Source organism: Sturnira hondurensis, unplaced genomic scaffold (assembly GCF_014824575.4).
Source record: "Sturnira hondurensis isolate 20B ecotype Veracruz unplaced genomic scaffold, ASM1482457v3 Scaffold0002840, whole genome shotgun sequence".
Lineage (NCBI taxonomy): Eukaryota > Metazoa > Chordata > Mammalia > Chiroptera > Phyllostomidae > Sturnira > Sturnira hondurensis.
Window position 1 is genome coordinate 10,827,771 of NW_028075471.1, and position 22,255 is coordinate 10,850,025.

Below are 22,255 nucleotides of genomic sequence, written 5' to 3' on the forward strand. Positions count from 1 at the left end.
AATGCTTCTTGCTCAGCTCTCAGATGGCTTTCAATCACTTCCCTCACTACCCACAAGCAAACTGAGCCCTTCTGGTGCTGATTACCAGGCGGATAGGTTTGTGTACATTCTAGGACCCTGTGGGCCTCTCCAGCGAACTCTCCTGTGAGGCTAGAAGTTTCTTCCAGTGCCTCAATCCCCACAGATTTTTTCCAGTCCAAGGTTTTGAGGTATTATTTCCCCGCACTGGAAACCTGGGTTACTCAGTTTGTCTCACTCCCCAGTTGTTCCTTCCAGTTTATCTGCACTCAAATGTGGGACCACCAGCTCCACTAGCTCCCACCTTGCCATGAGGCCTCTCCACCTAGGCTGCCCATCTATATACCTCCTAACAGTTGTATGAATATTTCTTCTTTGACTCCTTGGTTGTTGGACTTCCATACAGTTTGATTTTCTGGCATTTTGGATATTTTTTGTTTTTAAATTTGTTGTTGTTCTTCTTTGGGTTGTGTGAAGAGTCAAAGTGTATCTACCTATGCCTCCATCTTGGCCAGAAGTCCCCCAGATTTTATTCTTTATTGGTAGCAGTCTGGGGACCTCCCTGCCTTAATCTCCAACACTGCACACCAACCCCACCTAGTCTGTCCAGACCTGCAGCTGCACTGCCCAGCTTCGAACATGATTAGCTCAGAGGCAATGTGCTATCCCTAAGGGCCGAATGAATCCAGTCCCCAAGAGTGCAGGCAGAAAAACAAAAACACACACAAGCAAGTTCAGATGTCTACACTCGGAACCGGAGCTCAGTATTTTAATCGAGTAAAATATCTCTGGGCATATCATTTGGGATCACTTCCTTTTCATGTGTGTGTGCACGTAATCTTAGCTGGAATAGATGTTAATTCTATACCCCCCAGAACACCTCCACTCACCTTTCTTTCTTTGAAGGCAAGCAAGTTACAGCTTCCATTTACTTATGCTCTGTGTTCATTTGTTTCTAACTGACACCATTTTTGGCATCTGGTGTCATAAATGCTCTCTGCTCCACCAGGTAAGTATTGCTGTCAAAGGTATTCTGATTTCATCTCCTCCATGAAACTGCCTTGAAGCCAGAGGCAAACATGGAATAGGTCATGTCCTGATTTCATTTCACTGAACCAGGGGACTTTAGACTGGGAATGACTTGAAAACTTGACTCACTCGGCCATTTACTCATTTCACCACCTATTTATTGAGCACCTATTATGCGCCAGACACCATGCTGGGCCCTGGGGAATACAACAATGAACTAAGGGACATGGGCCCTGTCCTCGTGGAGCTTACAGTCATAGGACAAGGGAGCTGTGGTCAGAGAATTGTTCTGAGATGGTAACATTTAGCCTCAGAACTGGAGGAAGAGAGAAACCAGTGCCAGGATAGATGGGAAACAACATTCCAGGCAGAGGAAGCCACATGTACAAAGGACTAAGGGATGATGTAACAAAAAGTGTGAGCGAGGATGGGAATGAGCAGAACACTACCTGCTGATGAGAGTATAAAGTGACACAAACCTCTCTGGAAAACAGCCAACCTTTCTAGTGAAGCTGCACGTACACCTCATCACCTGGTGAGGCCACCCCCAGGTACATGCTCCAGAGATGCTCTCAAACCTGTATCCCAAACAAACAACTGCAGATGCAAACAAAATAGTGCTGGGGACACACTGGTGGCAAAACTGTCAGCAAAGCAGATGTGATCAACTCTGAATCCAGGAGAGTGGTTACCTCTGACAGGGATAAGTTCTTCTTCCTAAAGCCAGCTGGTAAGCTCCTTTGTTTATCTCTATTGTGTATGCTTTATAAATGTTTTATCAATATTTCCTAAGAGCTACTCCTTTGTATTCAAGTGCTGTGCAGAAAATGGACTAGAGGGTGAAAAGGTAGAGGTGGGAACATCTGTCAAGAGAGAAAGGCAGCTGTCGAAGTAAAAACAATAGTGGTTTTGGGTAGAACAGTGATATGGCGGAGATAAAAGAAGAAAAGGCAGAGCTAACCTGGGATTTTCAAATGGAGCTTAAGGTTTAATTTAAAACAATATTTCTGGAGGGTGTGATGGGAAGAATGAGGAAGACGGATTTTATCCCCTAATCTACTTGACCTCTTGATTTTACAGATGTGTAAATCAAGACCCAGGGATGAGATGAAAAATATTAGGGGCAGCACAAACCAGTATTAAAATTGTTAACACCCACCCTCTCTGCCTGTGTACCCTCAACTTTGTGGCAGAAGACAGACACATTCTGACACAGCAGGATCCTCCTGTCCTGTGCACAGGGTCAGCAGCTGAATGCTGACTGCACGCCGCTCCCTATCTACAGGAACGGTTCCTCTCACTCCCATAGAGACTCGGTCGGGATAAAATTACTTAATAGCTCCTATCTTAGTACCAGGAGGTTAAATCCAATTTAGTGGCTTTGCAAAAATTTGAGGTTAGCAAATCCAAGTGATGAACAAAAATGGCATTTCACTTATGCATATTTTACCCCTTAAGAATAAAATTTTAAGTGGCATTCCAAAAACTTGCTTGAAGTTAAATGCTCAGTCATTTATGATTATCCCATTTTTGCCCTGTATCATGCAAACCCACATTTTTTGGCCCAAATTTTTCAGAAAAAAAGCTTTCATTTTAATTTTGTGATTCAATTATTTATTTATTTATATATTTGTTTTTTTGTATTATAAAGGGATTTTAGCATTTATTTTTAAACATATTATGGTACTAGAAATTTTACGTAACAAATAATTACAAAACACAAGAATGGATACAAGGTACAAGAAATTTTATGTACCAGTAACAACTGTACAGTATTTACATACAAAATTACTACTACCCATGTATAATGTGCATCCTTATTGTTCCCTCAAAAATTTGGCGAAAAAGTACACATTATACATGACAAAATATAGTGGTCCTCCAACCCTGGCTGACCTCGCTCAGTTGGTTGGAGTACTGTGCTACAGACTCAAGGTTTGAAGGTTTGATCCCCAGCCAGGATGTGTATAGAAGGGAGCCTATATTGATGTTTCTCTCTCACGTTGACGTTTTTCTCTCTCCCTCTCTCCTTTTCTTTCTCTTTAAAGGCAATGGAAAAATGTCTTCAGGTGAGGAATTAAAAAAATTAGTCTCCTATCCTCATACACATTGATAGATCTTTCTTTACATCTTTGGAAATCAGTTTTTTCCATATAGTAAAATTCATCTAATTAAAATGCACATACCCTAGGATTCAGTAATTCTACTCCCAGGAATTTCTCCTATAGACCTCTTCACACATGAGGGCAATGATGAATTAGAATGCCAACTGAAGCACCATTGGCTATAACCAGAAACTTTAAATATCTCAAATGACTAGTAGAGAAGTGGTAAAAATAAATTATGGTACAACTACATAATGGAATATAACATGGTCTTTTTTTATAAGAGCATTTATATATCTGATATTAAAAGCTCTTCAAGATCTATTGTTACTAATTTGAAAGCATATATCCACCCTTATGTTCATTGCAGCATTATTTCCAATAGCCAAGGTATGGAAGCAACCCAAGTGCCTACAAACAGACAAGTGGGTAAAAAACTGGTGATACATATACACAGTGAAATATTACTTGGCCATTAAAAAAAGAATGAAATATTACCATCTGAGACAGCACGAATGGACCTAGAGGGTATTATGCTCAGTGAAGTCAGTCAGTCAGAGAAAGACAAATACCACATGATTGCACTTATATCTGGAACCTAAAGAACAAAACAAATGAACAACCAAAACTGAAACAGACTCATAGATGTGGAGCGCAGACTGGTAGTTGCCAGAGGGGTGGGGGTTGGGGGAAATCCGTGAAAAAGATGAAGGGATTAAGAAGTACAAATTGGTAGAAGTACAAAATAGTCACAGGGATGTAAAGTATAACATAGGGAATATAGTCGATAGTATGTAATAACTATGTATGATGCCAAGAGGGTACGGGAAAATCAGGGAGAACACTTTGTAAATATACGATTGCTTAATTACTAAGCTGTACACCTGAAACCAATGCAAAATAAGTTGAGAGAAACTGTAATTGAGAAAAAGATATATTGTTAAAAACAAAGGTAAAGTATCTACAGTATGCCACCATTTGTGTGAAAAACAAAACAGATGTACAAGTACACACATGCACACATATATTAATATGTATCCAACTAATTTAAAATACATAAATTCATGTCATTTTGACTGTGTTTCAAGGCATGCGAGGCCATGGTAGAAACAATAAATTTTCTTGAATGAGTAAATCCCCCCTGAGCTTTTACAAATTAATTTCCAACTGTACTCCTCTTGCTTTTAAAACTTAACCCTAAAATGTCACCCAATTTTTTTCTCAGACATTTATTATTATCAATTTAACATTCTTCTCAGATAATTTAAGAAAGTTGGTTATTCAGAAACAACCATCAGAAAGGTAATTCCAGCTTAAAGACTTTAACACAAAACTATCCTGGGGTATAGCCAACAAGGCAGACATTCCAGCAAGCAAAGGTTTGGGCTGGTGGTTATTTAACTAAGAGGTTAAAAAGGCACACACTGTGTTCTCCTCACACACAGTAGCGCTGGGGCACACTTCTCCACGCGTGTAATGTGAACCCCATCCCCTTGCTTGTCTGCCAGTAAACAATAGGGGCTATCAAATGGATTAATCAGATCCCTTCATCCTATACCCTTTAATCCTAAAACAAGCAGTTCTAAATGCATTCTGAAACAGCATGTGCATTTTTGCAGAAAGTGAAATCAGTGCTACATGATGACATCCCTGAAAGGATCCGAGTTATTCATCAATAGATAATGGCTACAGAAGTTGGACAATAGGAATTAATACCTATTACAACCACATGTAATTTAATTTACTCTAATAACTTCTGAAAAGTCAAGGTTTCCAATGAAGTCATCCCTGCCTCAGAGCAGTATATTCTGCAATAGCACATTAGCCATTAGCTAGTACTCCTAAAAGTAAAAACAAAAAACAAAAAAAAAACATTTTGGATTTTCAACCATTGAGAACACAATGGGTATCCTCTAGCTACAGATGGCAGTTCTAGTCAATCTGTTGAAATAGTCAAAATCAGTTCTTGACCCTTGGGCAGAAACCAGCACAACAGCCTCTCTTATTCAACACAATCAACAACTATAGTCACTTAGAATAGAGTTTAGGGGTAGATGACTGAAAACCCAAAATAATATTGGTCCAAACAACATAGAAATTAACTACTTTCTCATGTAAATACAGACTGGAGTTATGCAGTCCAAGGCTGCAGTGTCTTTATAGTCACCAGGGACCTGGGCACGGCCTGTCTTATTCTGCTTTCTTCAACACAGGATCCAATTTAGCTGCTTGAGCTCCAGCTATCACATCCACATTCCACTGGGCGGGAAGCAAGGAAACAAAGGTACATGCTTTCCCTTGAAAAGCACTTTCTACAAGATGTACTTACCATTTTTACTCATATACCTTTGGCTAGAACTTAGTCAAATGGCAACCCCTAGGAGCACAGAGGGCTGAGAAATATTGTCTTAATTCTAAGGCTATGACCCAGACAATGTTTTAAAAGTTATATTTCTAAGGAAGAAGTAGACAGTAAATGTGGGGACAACAAGCAGTGTCTATCACACTTAGGAATCATAAAATAATGATACAGACATATCTTATTTTTTTCTTGAAATATGTAACCATACATTCATTTAGAGTAGGAGAGAGTATTTTGCATATGGGTTTACAGATCAAAGTACTTTTTATTCCATGCATAAAACACACCTATAATGTGTCTTCAATTTACAGTTTGTTTCTTTTTTTTTTAGAGTGGTATCAGAACTTAAAGATGTGAAAAAAACCTAGGTCCTTTCACAATTTCTGCCTCATTCCTCATCTTTTATAACTGTTTTTCCCAGAACTTAATTCAATTGGTTTGCTCTTAGTATTCATTATCTGGGAATTTTCAAGCATTTGGCTTAGTTTTCACAGAAATAACTCTTCATTATTTTTGTGTTATATTTCATGGGTTTATGAAGGTATTCCTATAACTACAGTAACAAGTATAACTGCATAGCAGTCTTAGGAACAAATTCACTCTCAGTAAATCTACAGCTCTACAGCACAGCTAGAGGGGTAGGAAGAGGGAAAGCGTCCTAAAGAGGCACCTGCTAACTGGATGAAATGGAGCATTGGGATTTATCCAGCAAGGGGATTGAGCAAAGAACTTCTGTTCTTTCAAATTTCTTCCAAAAATCTTCTCAGTTGGCTATTTAAGCAGGAAAGCCCTAGTAATGCTGTCACAATGTATTGATGACGACGGGACCTTTCCTGATTCCATCATCTATCTCCCTCAATCTGTAGATGTGGGAAACTGAGGTCCAGACAAGTATGCCTGCCAACATCAGAGGTGCACCACGCACTCCCAAAGGCATTTGCTGCTTGCCACACTTCTGCATCTTCTCACTGGGTGAGCCCTTGACATTTGGGGCGGGACCACCATCATGGTGACGCTTTATCTCAGAGTCTGTGGAAGGTTTCACAGCCCTGTCCCCAGCCCACTAAATACCCATGGCCACACTCCCAAGTCACTGTGACAGGAAAACAGAAATGCAGCCATGAGTGGCCAAATGCCCACATCCCTAGATACAGAAGTCATTTTTTGCCCTTGCCTATGTAATAGTTTTATAGTGGTTGTTTTTCTGTCATCTTTTAAATTGCATAATCATTGCCATGAGTGTTGTTTATATACCATGGACAACTCCAAATTTCAAGGAGTCTTAAGAGGTTTTTTAATCTCTCTGACGAAGCGAACAAAGCTTAGTTCAAAACATGAGAATATGCATACTGGGTTTTTTTTTTTAATCTTCAGTTGAGGACATGGATGTAACAGAAGCAGAGACTGGCTGCCTTTGTACACACCCAGACCAGGAATCTGCACTGGCCCAGGGATCACCATATGCATCCTGACCGGGGGTCACCCACACCTGTGCCCGGACTGCGAATGAACCCACAACCTAGGTATGCACCCTTGTGGAATCAAATCCACCACCTTTCGGTTATGGAAGATGCTCCAACCCCTGAACCACATTGGCCAGGCAAGAGTGTGCATACTATTTTTACAATTCCCAGGAAAAAAGATCCTATAGTTCACTGAACACAGGCTTCACCATTCCACACAAATGTATTTTCCAACAGCCATTTATATTTGACTCACAAATAAACAGAAACATTTGAAATGGTAATACTTCTAAGAGAAATGATACCTTTTCATGCATCTGCCCGATGGGCTCCTTTGCCCTATTTTCTAATGAGTTATTTCATGTTTCTTTATTAGAGCTGTTTCATATTTTAAAAAATTAGACCTCTGTATATCATACATGTTCCAAATAATTTTCCCAATTGGTTACTGACCATTTTAATTAAGTTATTCATATCCGAATAGTCCATCTTCTTTTACGACTTCTTAGTTGATCATCCATTCATTTAACAAATTCTGTCGATCTTTTGCTATGCACCAGGTATTTTTCTGGATGTCGGGGAACCAAACAAAAGAGACATAGAAAAAAAAGGTCCTCATAAAGTTCAAAGTCTTGTGTAGGCTAAAGTAGTTAATTCTAGGGCAGAGTGAAAGCCAGATAATCCAACGCAAACATAATAATGCCAAGTAACGATGAGTGCTCTGACAGACATGAGAGGGGGGGAAAGGGGCGTGATTAGGGTACGGTTTCCTGATGGTCAGTGAACACTGCTCTAAGGAACCGCCAGTGGGGGAGAGGCCAGGAGAGAAGGGGGGCAGCAAACCTTGTGAGTGTGCGGGGGAGCCACTCCTGGGGCAGGCCCTAGCAAAGGCAGATGCCATGAGGTAGGAACAATGCTTGCTGAGTGTGGTGCCCAGTAAGGTGGCCAGGGTGGCTAGAAAGTACACAAGGAGAGAGACAAACAGAAGGGGAAATATCTGAATTTATATGTGTTTTTACTTTCCAAATGTATACAAGCATTCATCCACGATAACATTCAATTTTTTTATTTAAAAGTTTTAGATTAATACCTTTTTATTCCAAATGCATAGCTGCTTGTCCTGGCACCCTTCACTGAATCACCCCCCACCCCCCACATTTACATGTCACCTTCGTCACATGCCACTGTGCCACGAAGACTTCGATCTAGTTTTGCAGGTGTCTGGCTGTCACGGCGATCTATCCTACTCCAGTACCATATTGTTTACCTTTGTACAGCCTCACAATGCATTTTGCTAGCTGGTAGGGCTAGAACCTTCAGTTATCTTCATAGATACCAGGCCTCAGCTGGTCTAACATCCAGTTGAGGAAAGAACTTAAAGACTACTTTATTAAAGTCCATGTCTTCTACGTGATAGGAAAAAAGGAGACAGCCAAGAATATACTAAAGCTTAAGTGGGGGCTCGGTGCAGGGTGGTGGTGGGGAGCTTCTCTTTCCAAACCAAACTCCTAGTCCTCAACATCAATACCAATCCTTCAGCAGTTATCTGAACTACTTTGTGGTGAGAAAGCTTGTGAACTGCTAAGCAGCTAGACAATCATTTAAATCATGATCATCTGATTTCCCTGACGTCACTGTCAAGTCCTGGAGGGCCGGGGTAGGGTGCTGACCAGTGGCTCTCAATCTCTGCCCCCTGGACCAGCAGCAGTAACACCTAATTCATGATATGTACATTCTCAGCACCGACTGAGATCTAATGAATGAGAAACCCTGAGGGGGAGGCAAACAGCCCTACAACTGTTTAGAATCTATGCAATCTCTCCAAAACCAAAAATATAACACAGTGTTTAAGAGCCCAAACAATAGCTGGAGTCCTGAGATTTAACCTTGGTTTCAATGCTCACTAGCTTTGTGACTTTGAGGAAGTAACGTGCTGCACCTCATTGCTTCATGAAACCAATGTCAATACTGTTATCTATCTCAAAAAGGGTTTCAATAATTAAATAAGAGAATATAAGAAATATGCTTTGACTCTAATAGCCCTGGTACAGTGTAGCTGTTCAATTAATGATAGCTGCTAGTAGGATGAATATGACAATGAAAAAATCATGATTTTCTTTCATTTTATTTCAGATAATTTATTCTGAACAGCCCAGATGCACGCATGCTGGATTTAATAGAAATCAGGGAATGGCAAAGTACAATTAATGTTATACTTTTTTTTCTGGCTGCATTTACAGAGAAGTGAGGGGCGGCGGGTGTGTTAGCTCTGGCACAACTTTGTGGAGATGAGACCTATCTCTGGTATCACGAAGAATCTCCTTTTCTAAGGAAGACCTTTTTTTTTTTTTGCCTTTAAAGTGAATCAATTGTATAACCTAGACATTCATTAGAAAGCCCCAAGGCCAAAAGCTCGTCCCTCAAATAACTGTCCGCAGACTACTAGTTCATTTTCTATACATCTCACTGGCAAGGCCCAACAAAAGCTAAAAGAAGATGGATGGACTTCATAGGGTGACCTGGGAGGTCAACTGATTCAGACAGCTGAATTCATCAATATGGGCAGGAAATTCCATCCACTAATAGCAGCTTGTTACCATCCCCTCCTGTTGCAAGCATTTAACAGTGCCTAGAAAAGACAAGTAAAATATATTCCCAAAGGTGCCCCAATATCAAGACCCCACCCTCCATGCCACTGCAGTTTTACAAACAACACATTTACGAAGCCCTAGTTGGGCACACTGCTTTAAGAGTATAAAAAGAGTATATGCCTTATTACCATAATGATCATTATAGGATGATCCCCAAAAGAAACATCCACCTGCAATACGTAAATGTAATATAGTGGAAAAGGGTCTTTGCAATGTGATAAGTTAAGGACTTTGAGATAAGGTTATCCTGGGTTAGGGGGAGCCCAAGCCCAATGACAAATCCTCACAAAAGAAGAGCAGGGAAAGGGACAGGTGCACAGAGAGAACACTGTGTGGTGACAAAGGCGGAGGTGGGAGTGATGCATCCATAAGCCGAGAATGCCAAGGAGAGCCAAAAGCCACCAGAGGCACGGGCAGAGGCGCGGGCAGGGCCTCCAGGGGGAAGCAACCCTGCTCCCACATTGATTTTGGACTTCTGGCCTTCAGAACTCTAGCGATCAAATTTCCTTTTTCGAAGCCACCAGGTTTACAGCCAGTTGTTGGGCAGCTCCAGAAAACTAATACAACTATGTAAAATGCTAAGTCGTGAAACCAGACAGAAATCACACCCTAAGGCTAAGAGTATTTCTCTATGGGTGTTGAAGTTAGGCTTCTTTTTTAATCATTTGACTTTAAAATTGAATTTTCCAAATGTCTACACTGCACCTTTATCATTCAACAATTTGATCAATATTAATTTAAAATAAGAAGTAAAGCTGCCTCAAAACACTGTCATCACTAGGATTTTAAAATTTTAAGAGAAAAAAAAAACATCTGAAACCTTTGCAATTGGCAATATCTATTAAATTGTTCCACCTCCCAGAACCCAGAAAAAACATTTATACATATTTCCAGAGGGAGAAGAAAGGAGAGAGAAAAGAGAAACATCTCCCAGCTGCCTCCCACACGTGACCTGACAAGAAACTGAACCTGCGACCTAAGCATGTGCCCTGGCAGAGAGTTGAATCTGAGACCCTTCAGTTTATGGATGACATGCCAATCAACTAAGCCACACCGGCCAGGGCCAGAAAAACGGATTTGTGTCCTTCCTGTCCCCTCAAACAATCCACACCCCAGATGATGGCAATATTCCCCTGTTCCATATTGTTTCCAAATTTGTGGCTTCATAAAGATGCAAGGAGCCTGTCGTGATTCCCAAACAACTCAATAAGCTGCTGGAGAAGCTCCAAGGGCAGAATCATCAAGGATGCAAATGACAGGAGTGCTCCTGTGTGCCTGATTGGGGAAAAAAGACTTTGAGAAATTATATTATCAGAGTAACTTCATAGTGTGTTGAAGGAAGAAAACACCTGCATTCTTTTAATAAGTCCCCTGGAGGCCTAATTCCTCAGCACTTAAACTTGGAGGACCCACTCTGGGTGTTCCATGTACACATAATGAACCAGCTTTCAAGAACTGTGAAAGCAGTTTCTGCATCACTAAGTAGCACCAGACATAAAATCAAATAACGCTCCCATTAAATGCTTTCCAGTGGTCAAATATGCTTGCATTTGTTTTGCAACATGGTGTCAAGATCAGTAAAGCACTGGGGAGCAAAAGCTGAAAAGCCTAGGTCCAAACACTGGATAGTTAACCATCTCGTTCATTGTTTGTTGACTTAAAGTTGGCCGCTGAAGGGATGGACTGTAAACTCCCTTCCTTGACTAATCCCTTTTTGGGAGTTTTTCTCCAGTATACATGCAAAGGACATTTCTGATGGCCACCCCGCCCCTCCACAAACTGGCCAGATTGCTCAATTGAACACCAAAGCTGTAAACAGGCTGAATAGAGTCCCCTGTAATGTGTGCAGATCTTATTAGAAAACTGCCAGTAACTTCCTACTGGAAATCATATGGTAATTTATACAACTTTTCACCTATCAGATACCCCAATAAGTTCAACACCACACCCTTTGGTTTTATAGGAATTTCATCTTTAAGGTACCAGCCTCAAATAAAGCAAGTATTTCATTAATAGTAGACAACAGTCAGGTCTCATTACCAGGCCATTGAGAATATAACACTCCGTTTTCTCCAAAGTCCAGTTTTACATTTAGACCGGGAGAGTCAAAATGCCAAAACGCACCATGGCTGAATGGCTCAGTTAGTTGGAGCATTGTCCCGTGCACCAAACAGGTTGCGGGTTTGATCCCTGGTCAGGGTGTACAAGAGAGCCAACCAACGGACATTTCTCACACCGATGTTTCTCTCTCTCTCTCCCCCTCACCCTCGTCAATAAACATATACTTGAGTGAGGGTTTTTTAAAAAGGCCAAAATCCTTGGTTTACAAAACTGTGATCTTGAGCCCTAAAGATTTGGTTTCAAATCCTGACTCCACTACTTGTTACCTGTGTGATCTGGAAAATGTTACCTGACCACCCTGGGCCTCAGTTTCCTCACATTTAGATTATTTAGAGGATCCAGGTGTATATCTCAAAAATATAAAACACATGCTTCGGAGAACTCTTCTGAGGATGACACAGGCGCAATGGGTGAAGGAAGCCAAGCTCAGCATGTCCTCACCAATGTTGTCTCCTTTCTCCTTGTGGGCATCTCCCAGACAGGGAAGAGGTAGCTGCTCTGAAGACTTGCTCAGCACAGTTGTCCCTGCTAAGTGGCAACTTTATTGCCACTCTTATCACCCTTCCAGCTGCGTCTAACTCATTCACTTGCTTCTTCAAATCAGACGTCTACAGCAGCCAGCCAATACGGTAAAGGAGGGAGGCGAGCCCAGTGTAATGACAGAGAATGGTGACAAGTGTGGGCAAGCTGAATGTGTGTTCTATCCACATAGAGGAAGGAATATGAGCCCAGAGTTACTAGAAACTTTCATTATTCCAGAGAAGACTCCAAATCTTATTTTTTTCCACAAAATATCAAATGTTGGCAATTAATTAAAATTTTAAATCCTGTGCACTCTCAACAAAATACGCACAGGACAGATCTTATCTCAGGAGTTTCCAGGGCAGGATCTTCCATCAAATATTGTATAAATATCCTTGTTTCTCATGCCTTAGAAGAGAGGAATCTGTGTAAGGGGTGATGATGCTACAAATAAAATTGTTTAGCATGGGACACTGGAATCCACAAAAAATTCACACTTATTAAGCACGCTTAGGTGAAACAGACTAAGTGTTGCCTTCATGATGTGTAATTTTTGTCCTGAACGTGAATATTCATGGTCTGGTTGGCGGATGAAAGGCACAAAAAAAGGCCCCTTTTATATACTGACCCCAGGGGCAGAGTTTAAATGCCTTCTTCCTGTTGGAGCTTGCAAATTGTTTTTACAAACATCATATGCACACTTCACTTAAGCAAAAAGACTGTGAGGGTATCGGGTCCAATTCTACCGAAGTCCATTTCATCTCAAGTGCATATGGCCCCGGGCGAATGTATGAACCTGCTATTCCTTCAGTCTCATTCCTTTAGAGCCCAAACCCCCCACACTAAGGAGGACTCCACTATCTCCTCTAAGCTAAGTCACCAAGACAAGAATCATCTCCCCCATTTAACAAACAAAGGGTGAAGGCGCATGGTGGTAAAGTGACTTGCTTTCTGTCATAGAACCTACAATTTCCAGAGCCATGAACCAGGACTTTTTACTCCTTATCCAGTCTTGTTTCCACTGAATCTTCTCACAACCACAAACATATATGAAGCCCATGCTATATACCATGTACAGAGAGGCAACTCCATGCATTATCCTATTTAATCCTCACAACAACCTCCTAAGATAACCTCAAACTTATAAGTAATACGATTTCCATTTTCCAGATTAGAAAAATCAAGAAAGGCTGGGAAAGGTCAAGTCACTTTCCCAAGAATAATCAGTAAGAGTCAGAGCCAACACTACAATCCCAGCAAAATGTCTTCCAAGCCTTTAACCACTGAACTGCAATGCTCCCTTATAAGCCTTTACAAGCTTCCTAGAATTACTTATGATAGACGCATTCCTCCCCAGAGATCACTGCCCCTCCCATGGCTCCCCCGTGGCTCTCCTGAACACAAGGCAGGTAGAATCCTTTCAATCTTGGAATGCTCAGTGATCAGGGAACCATTCCCTAGAGGGAATTCCCTTTGGGTAGTCATTAATTGCAAAGTTAAAAGGACAACGTAGCTTTCCAAACTGAGAGACCACAAAATAACAAATTTATTAGATCCCCCCTCATCCCACTAACCTTAAACAACAGAAATCTGAGGCTGAATGGCAACCTTTCACTAGAATGTGGGTATCACTTTCAGAATTAAAGACAAAGCATATTTTGAAAACAAGATGACTGACATCAGTGCTCTGTGTTTCCTCGCTAAACATCAGGTATAAACTGTCACGCGGGGTGGTTAAATAAGGATTAATTATGAGGTTGCCATACAAGCTGGGGTGTTTCAGAGTCTCAGCCCGAAGAACACAGAAATACTCTCAAATTTTTTAAGGAGTAGGAATGAAAATTGGCACTGTCTTTTTGGGAGGACAATTTGATAAGAGTGCTGGACAGGCAGGTTGTGGCATAAGAAAAACTATTGCCATATAGAATCTAATAAAGAACAACAGAAAACCACCAAAGTGGCCATGAATAGAAAATGTTTAATTCAATGATAACCCAGACACTGGATTCTAAAATCTAATACATGTTTTAGACCTTTTTGCCTAAAATGTAAACATGTCCAAAAAAGTATGTCTAAGTACCAAAAAGTAAGCTACAAAAGACTATAGGCAGAAGGTATATTTTGTTAGCATAGAATATGAATGAATCTGAGGAAATAAACACCATGATGTTAATATGTATCTCCAGCTGTTTCTGCACAGGGCCAGGTAGTAAATCCTTTCAGTTTTGTGGGCCATGAGGATTATCTCAACGATTCAATTCTGCTACAGCGAAAGCAGCCACGGATGATACTAAATAAATGGGCATGGCTGTGTTCCATTACAACTTTATTTATGGACTTAATATATTAATTTCATATCATTTTCATGTGCCACAAAATGTTATTCTTCTTTTGATTTTTTTCCCCAGCTATTTTAAAATGTGAATAGTATGCTTAGCTAGTAGGGTATACAGAAACAAATAGCCAGCTGACTTTGTCCCACCAGCTGTGGTTTGCTGACCCTTGCTTTCAAAGATATAATTAAGGGTTTTCTTTTCTATGCTTTGTGGGTTTGTGTGTGTGTGATTTTTAAATCTTCTGTAATAGCCATGTCTTATTTCAAAATCAGAGACAACAATATAAATGTACAGAGTGGGGCAAAAGTAGGTTTACAGTTTTTCATATGGAAAATAGTACAATTAATAACAAGAATAAACTCTGTGTTTCACGTACTCACAACTGTAAACCTACTTTTGCCACATCCTGTACTGGAACGAATTGATAAGTTTCATCAAGGAAAAAACCCTATTAAAGGGTTCCAGCTTGTATCGGGCATGTTATCAAAGGCCAATGACATATGGTAAGCCAGCCAACAATCGTCTTAGCTGCTAGGTATCTTTCCTTACCTTGAAGGCTCCAGACATGTCTTAAATGTATGTACACCTTTCCACCCCTTTTCTTGGCACATCAACCGACTGAGACAGGATATTTCTTTTTTCCTTAAGCAAAATAACCAGTGGGAATTCATTTCTTAGCCAAATTACAATCCACTAAAGGAAATCAGGCTGGCATCTCCCCAAATTACCGCTCTAGTCATCAATCAACACAATTGCCAGGGCAACTAAAGAGAGATGCTTTTCAAGACACAGTCTTGGCTAAGCCAGCGCTGCCTCTGGAGCAACTGCACTGCACGGAGCCAAAGCATCCCGCTTAGAGAGGCAGCCGCTGTCAAGAGACAAACTGCTCTGCATAACTAAACCAACCTCACAAAGCTACCACTGCTCTGGGCTTTCCACGTCAGCTGCTTCAGAAAGTGCAACTCCTGGAGGCTCGTTCTGAAAGCCAGCCTTTTAATGCTAGAGTTGAATATTCATGTATCAGCAAAACTGAACCATTAAAGGGATTACAAGGAGCTTAGAATCCACTGGCAGTTCATTGATCTGGTCTTGCAAGTCTCATCTCCACATGCCCTATAAAAATGGCTTTGGTCTGTTCCCTGCTTCTTTAGTTGCCTTTGATTTTTTATTTTAGCAGCATTTTCATCCGAGTTGGAGGGGTTGTTTCCTCTAGCCTTGATTTGAAAAGGTTCTCAGGTTCCTTTCTTCTAAAACTAAGAGCAGCTATCTGCATATTCCCCTGGATAGCGGTAGAGACCAGGGGTTGGCCAATATTTTCTGCAAAGGGTCAGAGGTTAAGTGTTTTTGGCTTTGTTGGCCATACAATCAGTTGTGACTATTTAACCCTCTCGCTGAAGGGGGAAAACTGCCACTGACAATACATAAACTAATAGGCATGACTTTGTCCAGATAACTATCTATTTATGGACACTGAAATTTGAATTTCATATAACTTTCATGTGTCATGAAATATTATTCTTTTGGTTTTCCCACCCATTAAAAATGTCATGTGAGCCATAAAAAACAGGAGAAGGGTGGGTTTGGCCAGCAGGGCGGAGTTTGCCAATGCCTGGTTTCGACAGTTGCTATTGGAGCTCTGGTCCCTGGGCTAGAGGTGTCAGCACCACCTGAGAACTCGTTCCTTATGCGAAATCTCAGGCCCCGACCCCAAGCCTGTTGAATCAGAATCTGCATTTGAACGAGATCCCCTGGTAAGTCACGTGTAAGCCAAGTTTGAGAAGTCCTGGTCCAGAACACAGAATTTGGAAGTCAAATTGGATGGGAATACTATTGACTAGCTGGCTGTAGGACCTTAAGCAAGTTGTTTAACTCTCTGAAACTCAGTTTCCTTATCTATTAAAATGGATATAACTAACTATGACCATCTCCAAAAACTGTTGTGCGTGAGAGAGAGGAAGGATGGGAAACCCTTGCCTGGCATTGCCAATGCTTTAAAAATGGTAGCTAATATTACAGAAGCCTGCTCTTTCTAAAATCACATTTGGAGAGATGAGGATGCTCATCCAGGATTTGCAAGCTCCAATCACTTCTGGGCTGTGATATGTCATCGAAATATTTGAAGAAGTCCTTGGATTTCACTGGAATATTGGAGACTATGGTAAGCCAAGGTCACATCCTTCCAAAGGGAACACACTCATGCCTGCCAGTTACTGTCATGAAGCAGGAGTCCCCACGTTATCACACATCTGGATTTTACAACCGAAGTTGGAACCTGAATTTTAAGGTAAGAAAAAGCCTCTTTATTCCACACACACTGTGCAGACCAAACAAAACCCATCTGCAGGCTGGATGTGACCCAAGGCCCTCTAGTTTGTGACCTTTGCCTTAGAATAGAGAAGTAACAAGAGGAGGTGAGTCGCAAGAAAATGAGCATGGGTTTTAAAGCCAAATCCCAGCAGCTGTGAGCCTCAGTTTCCTCATCAGGAAAATAATCATATGTACCTCATAGGGTTTGGTGAGGATTGAAGAGAAATGCAAAACATGGAGGCACAGCTCTGGACAGAGTGAGTACTCATCATTATTACTGCGGATGTTGTTTTGATATTATTTTTTAAATTCATCAGCGCCCAGGCATTCAAAGGGTAAACCTACACTGAAAAAATGGCTATTTTTTCTCTCCCTACTCAATCTGGTTGCAAACAAGCAAGCCCAATTAACCCCCAATCAGAATGCTATCTCATACTAGAGTACACTAAGTGCTTAGTTACTAATGATTTTGTTCTGGCCGAAGTCCATGAAGATGCCTTAATCTTCCTCTTAATGAAAATGCCCTCTTGGCCTGGCCACCGCAGGGTTTGCCGGAGGCGGCCTGGGGGTGCTTTCACTCAGGGCCAGGCCACCTGTAGGAAGCAGTGCCTGCCTTTGATCCCCCACTGCTCTCAGTCAGAAGGAGGGTAGCTGACAACTGCGAGCCCTCTGCCTTCCAAGACACATAAATCCTTCTGGGTTTTTTAGAAATCCTAAAAAAAATCCCCACATTTGCCATCGAAAGGTGGGGGTGACAATACAAATGGGGAGAGTGTGGAAAGTCCCCACAAATAAAACGGACTTCTACAGGACTTTAGGCATCTTTCCTCACCCAGAGGGAGCCTCAAAGTGTGGAGAGCACTCTCACACCCACTGTGGCACGGTGCTTGGGGTCTTACATCTGTCTCCCTCTCTCTCTCTCCCTCTCTCGCACGCGCGCACACACACATGCCAATCAGCCAGAGATCTTGGCAAAGCTGGGCTCAGGTTCAGTAAGTCCAGGGCAGAGCCTGGGGGTTTGCATTTCTAACAAACTTCCACGACACGGAGGTACTGCTGGTTCCTTCCCAGGGTTTAAATCAGCAGGCGCCTCCTTTTGGGCTTCATTCGGGTCTCTGCTGAAATGTCACCTCCTCAGAGAGTCCTTTCCTGACCACCTTATCTAAAATGTAATTTTTTTGTTGAATAAGAGCAGGAATCCTGTCTGCTTTGTTCTCTGCTGTATCCCCAGCACCAACGGAGCGCCTGGCACAAAGCAGGTACTCAAATATTTGTTCAGTAGAGAGATCCCAGTTTGACAGCTGAGGAAAATGAAACTCAGGGAGCCTAAGTCACACAACTGGTCAGGGCCAGAGCAACACACTGTCCCCACTTGTCTGAACTTCAAAGCCCTTGCTCTCTCCTCCACACCAGAGGGGGGAGCAAAGTTTGTTTACAGGCGTTTCCTCCCTAGAACTTCAGTGCTTTTGTGCCTGAGGCCATGACACAATTCTGATCTGCTTTGAGGAGATGCCTACTGTGCAGACAATGACTTCAGGGGGACCTGTGTGGAAGCAGAGACTGGCCGAGTGTTAATACTTAAGGTGCTTGGTGCATTTGAGTAAGGGGAGGTCACTTTCCCCGGGTCAGCCCAGCAGGCCAGCATTTTCCTCCCTTAGGGCACAGCTGTCTGTCCAGTGAGAGGAGTAGGAAATGAGTATACTGTGGATTTCCAACTGCCAATAAGAATATTGTCCTGTGACCCTCTTCTCCAAAAGGTCGCCCCAAAGTATGCCTATTGGGGAAAAGGAGGGGGCAAAAGCAAGGAGCTGCTTCCTCTCCAGCAGTGGGTGGAAAGGCCATAAAAACCCCATTCATGCAGCCAAAGTGAAGCCTTTCGGCTGTGAGGAAACTGCTTCACATGAAAACCTATCTCAGACTAATGAAAGGGTCTCTTTCCCAGAGAAAGGGCCCATAATGGGCTGAAAACGAAACACTTGTTCTCCCCATCACACAGTCAGCTGCGTTAAAATGGCTTCAGGTTCTCCGAGAAGCTGTGGTCCTGGATGCCCAGCAGCTTCCGAAAGCCAGCTGCTAGCTTTCCTCCTGAGCTTGGTTGACGGGAAGCTAAAAATCATGATCCAAGGGCACTTTTATTTACGGTGTGCCTAGTACTGGGCAAATAATGTGTTTTCAATATCTCATTTAATTTTAACAATCACACTGTGAGGTAGGTATTGTTCCTGCCTAATGGTTAGGGAGACTGAGAACTAGGGAGAGCGAGTGACTGACTGGAGGTCAGAGGTCACAGACCAAAGGAGAGGACTCAGGTACTCCCCAGGCCTCTAAGTCCGAAGTTGACTCCAAGGCTGCAGAATCGGGAGAAGCTGAAAAACACTGTCCTGTTCATCATTCTGCCTACCCCTGCCGCCATTCACGCACAAGATGGATTAAAGAGGACCCAGTCAATAGTGCTGGATCCTGGACTGGACTGACAAAATAGAACTTCTATACCTATCCCCATGTATCACCCACTTTCACAGCTGGGACATACAAGGCACAGCCCAGAACACATCTGTTCGGACCACAACACTGGCATGGCTGATGGCTGCCTAAGTCTGCCCATTACATATTTATAAGGTCGCCTGGCCTTGCCTCTGACACACAAGTTATTAAATGCTCAGGAGCCACAGGGCTGCGCTCAGTGCCCTGAAACAAAGGCAAAGAGGCTGCCAGACCCATCTGCGGGAGGAACAAAAGCAATTTCTGAAGGAGCGAGTTGGGAGTTTCCTTATAACTGGTGCCCAGCAGACGTTACCAACTGGGAGAAAGTAGAGAAGCACGCACAAAAGCAGAGAAAAAGATCAAAGCGGGCTTTTTCTCCCTCGTGTCCCGAAACAGCCCTCTTCAAAGGGGCATAGGAGCGGTGGGGAAAGATGCAATAATCAAAGAGAGAACGGGTTACGCGATGTTGGAAAATTTTCTTCTGTCACTGTTTTTTCCTTTTCATGAAGTTGCCAGAAAGGATCTGCCTCTTCTCTTAATATAGTCAAACTGAGAGCCAGCAAGCCTGCACCCCAACTTTTCCCAACGAGAGCCCCAGCAGCCAGAAGCATTGGGAGGGCATCGAGATCTCTTGTCTCCCAAACATAATCATTCCAATCCAGGCTGGGGCTGCCTGGAAGTCAACATTCACGGCACATTAATAAAAAACATCTGGCCATCGAAGAGGGTTGACACAGCACAGACGGGCAGTGGTGGATTTGCGGTTGGGACCCAGAGTTACAGGGGCTGAATTTAAGACACAATTGGAAAACACCAGCCAGTCCAGAGAGTCCTACACACTGCACTGTGGCTCTTGGAAACAATTCCATGCCAAGTTGAATTGTTTGGGGTTGAGCGCCTTAGATATACAGAGTGTGGGTTCAAGGGACCCAACATTCCCCCATCAGGGAATGCTCCCCTGCATCTCCCAGTGTCTGGCCACCACTTCCACCTTCAATATTTGTAGCAGATGTAGTCCCACTCTTAAAGGAATAGCCTTTGCATTCTTTCCATGTGGCTTACAAGTGAGATTTACAAAAGGAGAAAAATAGATGTGTGTACATATATTTTTTTCATATACGCATACACACATATGTATCCCCACCCCCACCCAAGTGTTTTGTCTTTAGAAATCAGATTTAAGGCATCCTACCTCCATTTATGCAAGGCAAATCCAGGACACTGGTCACCACAGGCAGTACATGGCTGGCCTCTCTCTATCCGCCCCAGTCCAGTCAACTTCAAAACAAAAAGACAACACAACATGTTTCCACCCCAGAGGCTCCCTCCAAAGCCCCACGCTGTCCCAGGCAGGACATTGTACTCTTCCCACCCCACCTCGTGTAACTGACTCCAATGATCCTCTTAGAGGTGGGGCAGCTGGGGCAGGGTGCTGCCGGTTCCCCAGGAGAGGTCTCCTGCCTGAGGAAGAGTGTTCCGACCCAGGCAGGCTCCCTCTGGTGAGGGCACCAAACCACCAAGAAATGGCCATGACTGGGGCTTTGTCTCCCCGAGACACCTTGGTCACGGGTTTCTAAGAAACAAAAGCAAGACCGGTCCCCAGAGTCCCCGAGAAGCAACCGTGGCATGCGCTCGCAGACCAAGCTAGTGCTCCCGAAAATGGGGCAGCACAGGACACCCCAAAAGACAGACCCAAAGTCGGGTCCGCGGCTAGAGCTTCAAGAAACTGGACACTGGTGGGATAACGATCTGCCTTAAAGGAAGAGGAGAGGGAGGGGGCTTTTAAGGGAGCCCCCAAACTGTGACATTGAGGGCCACAGCTTCTGGTCTGCTCTCGCCCGGGCCAGGGATCCAGACTTAACCCCCTTTTCACCTTGGAGCTCTCGCCCGTGCTCCAGACGCACCCCCGCCCTCCAGAGGGGCCCGCTTACCTGGGGCCACAGGTGCGCGGCCGCCGGGCACTGGGAGACCCGGCAGGGGCGCTCGCGGCGGCCCAGGGGCACCCGGAGATCTGCTCCGCTCTGGTGGGGGACACTCACCGAACGGCTGGAGAGTCTTTTCCGGGAGCTCCGGCTGAACATGGCCGGGCGCCTGCTGCACGCAGCGCTGTCCGTCGGTCTGTCCACCCAGCGGCTGGGAGGGCGGGTCGCCTGGGCGGGCACCCTCAGCGGCCGGGGGCCCGGCAGTCTCCGCCTCGCTGTCCCTAGCTGGCTCCGGAGCGCACGCCTCCCCCTGCTCCCCTCCCAGTGCCTCCCGCTCTCCCTCCCGCAGGTCCCTCCCTCTCTCCCGGCATCCCCCCGCCCTCTGCGGCTTCCCCGGCGGTCCACCGGCCCTTCCCATAGCTCCCCACACCGGCTGTGCCTACTTTCTCCTATCCCTGCCTCCCCGCCGCCCCACGGGGGCCAACTCCGGCCCACACCGGGGTCCGCCCGTTCCCAAAGGCTCACCCCTCACCCTGTCTCAGAAGTTAGGGAACTCTACCACTTCAAGGCCCCCTGCTGCTGTAGCTGGGGGTGGAGGGGTGCAGGTTAAGTATTTTTAAGTCAAGGTATAATTCACATCCAGTAAAATTTACCCTTTTTAGTGAACAATTCTGCCCGTGTTGAGAAGTTCATACAGATCTGTAAGCACCACCACCACAATCAAGATAAAAAGGAGTCCCATCACCCCTCAAATAGACTGTTTTGAAAGTTTGCACTACGCATGCGATCTGTTTAGTATTCACCAAGTACTACTACTGGTAGATGTGAAGGAGGGGAAGGATGAAATATGCTCCTAAGTGGAAGGTGCCTGGACTGTAGTAGATGCTCATTAAGTGGCTTTTCAATGATTGAACGAATGCAAGCGTTGAGGGCCG

At 43.6% G+C, this 22,255-nt stretch overlaps 1 protein-coding gene across 2 annotated transcripts in view; it reads right to left on the bottom strand.

The window, feature by feature from the left end:
* PRICKLE2 (prickle planar cell polarity protein 2) overlaps positions 1–21,567 on the bottom strand; it is a 358,266-nt gene extending 336,699 nt beyond the window's left edge. The window contains exons 1-2 of one of the 2 annotated variants that reach the window (XM_037040879.1): positions 21,438–21,567; positions 20,591–20,676 (exon numbers count right to left, since the gene is read on the bottom strand). In XM_037040879.1, coding sequence (XP_036896774.1) covers positions 20,591–20,676; positions 21,438–21,479 — 128 coding nt within the window. In that variant the 5' untranslated portion in view covers positions 21,480–21,567. Of the gene's footprint in view, positions 1–20,590; positions 20,677–21,329 lie in introns of both variants that reach the window. The other variant, XM_037040878.1, reaches the window with a different exon arrangement.
* Between the last annotated feature and the right edge of the window lie 688 nt (positions 21,568–22,255).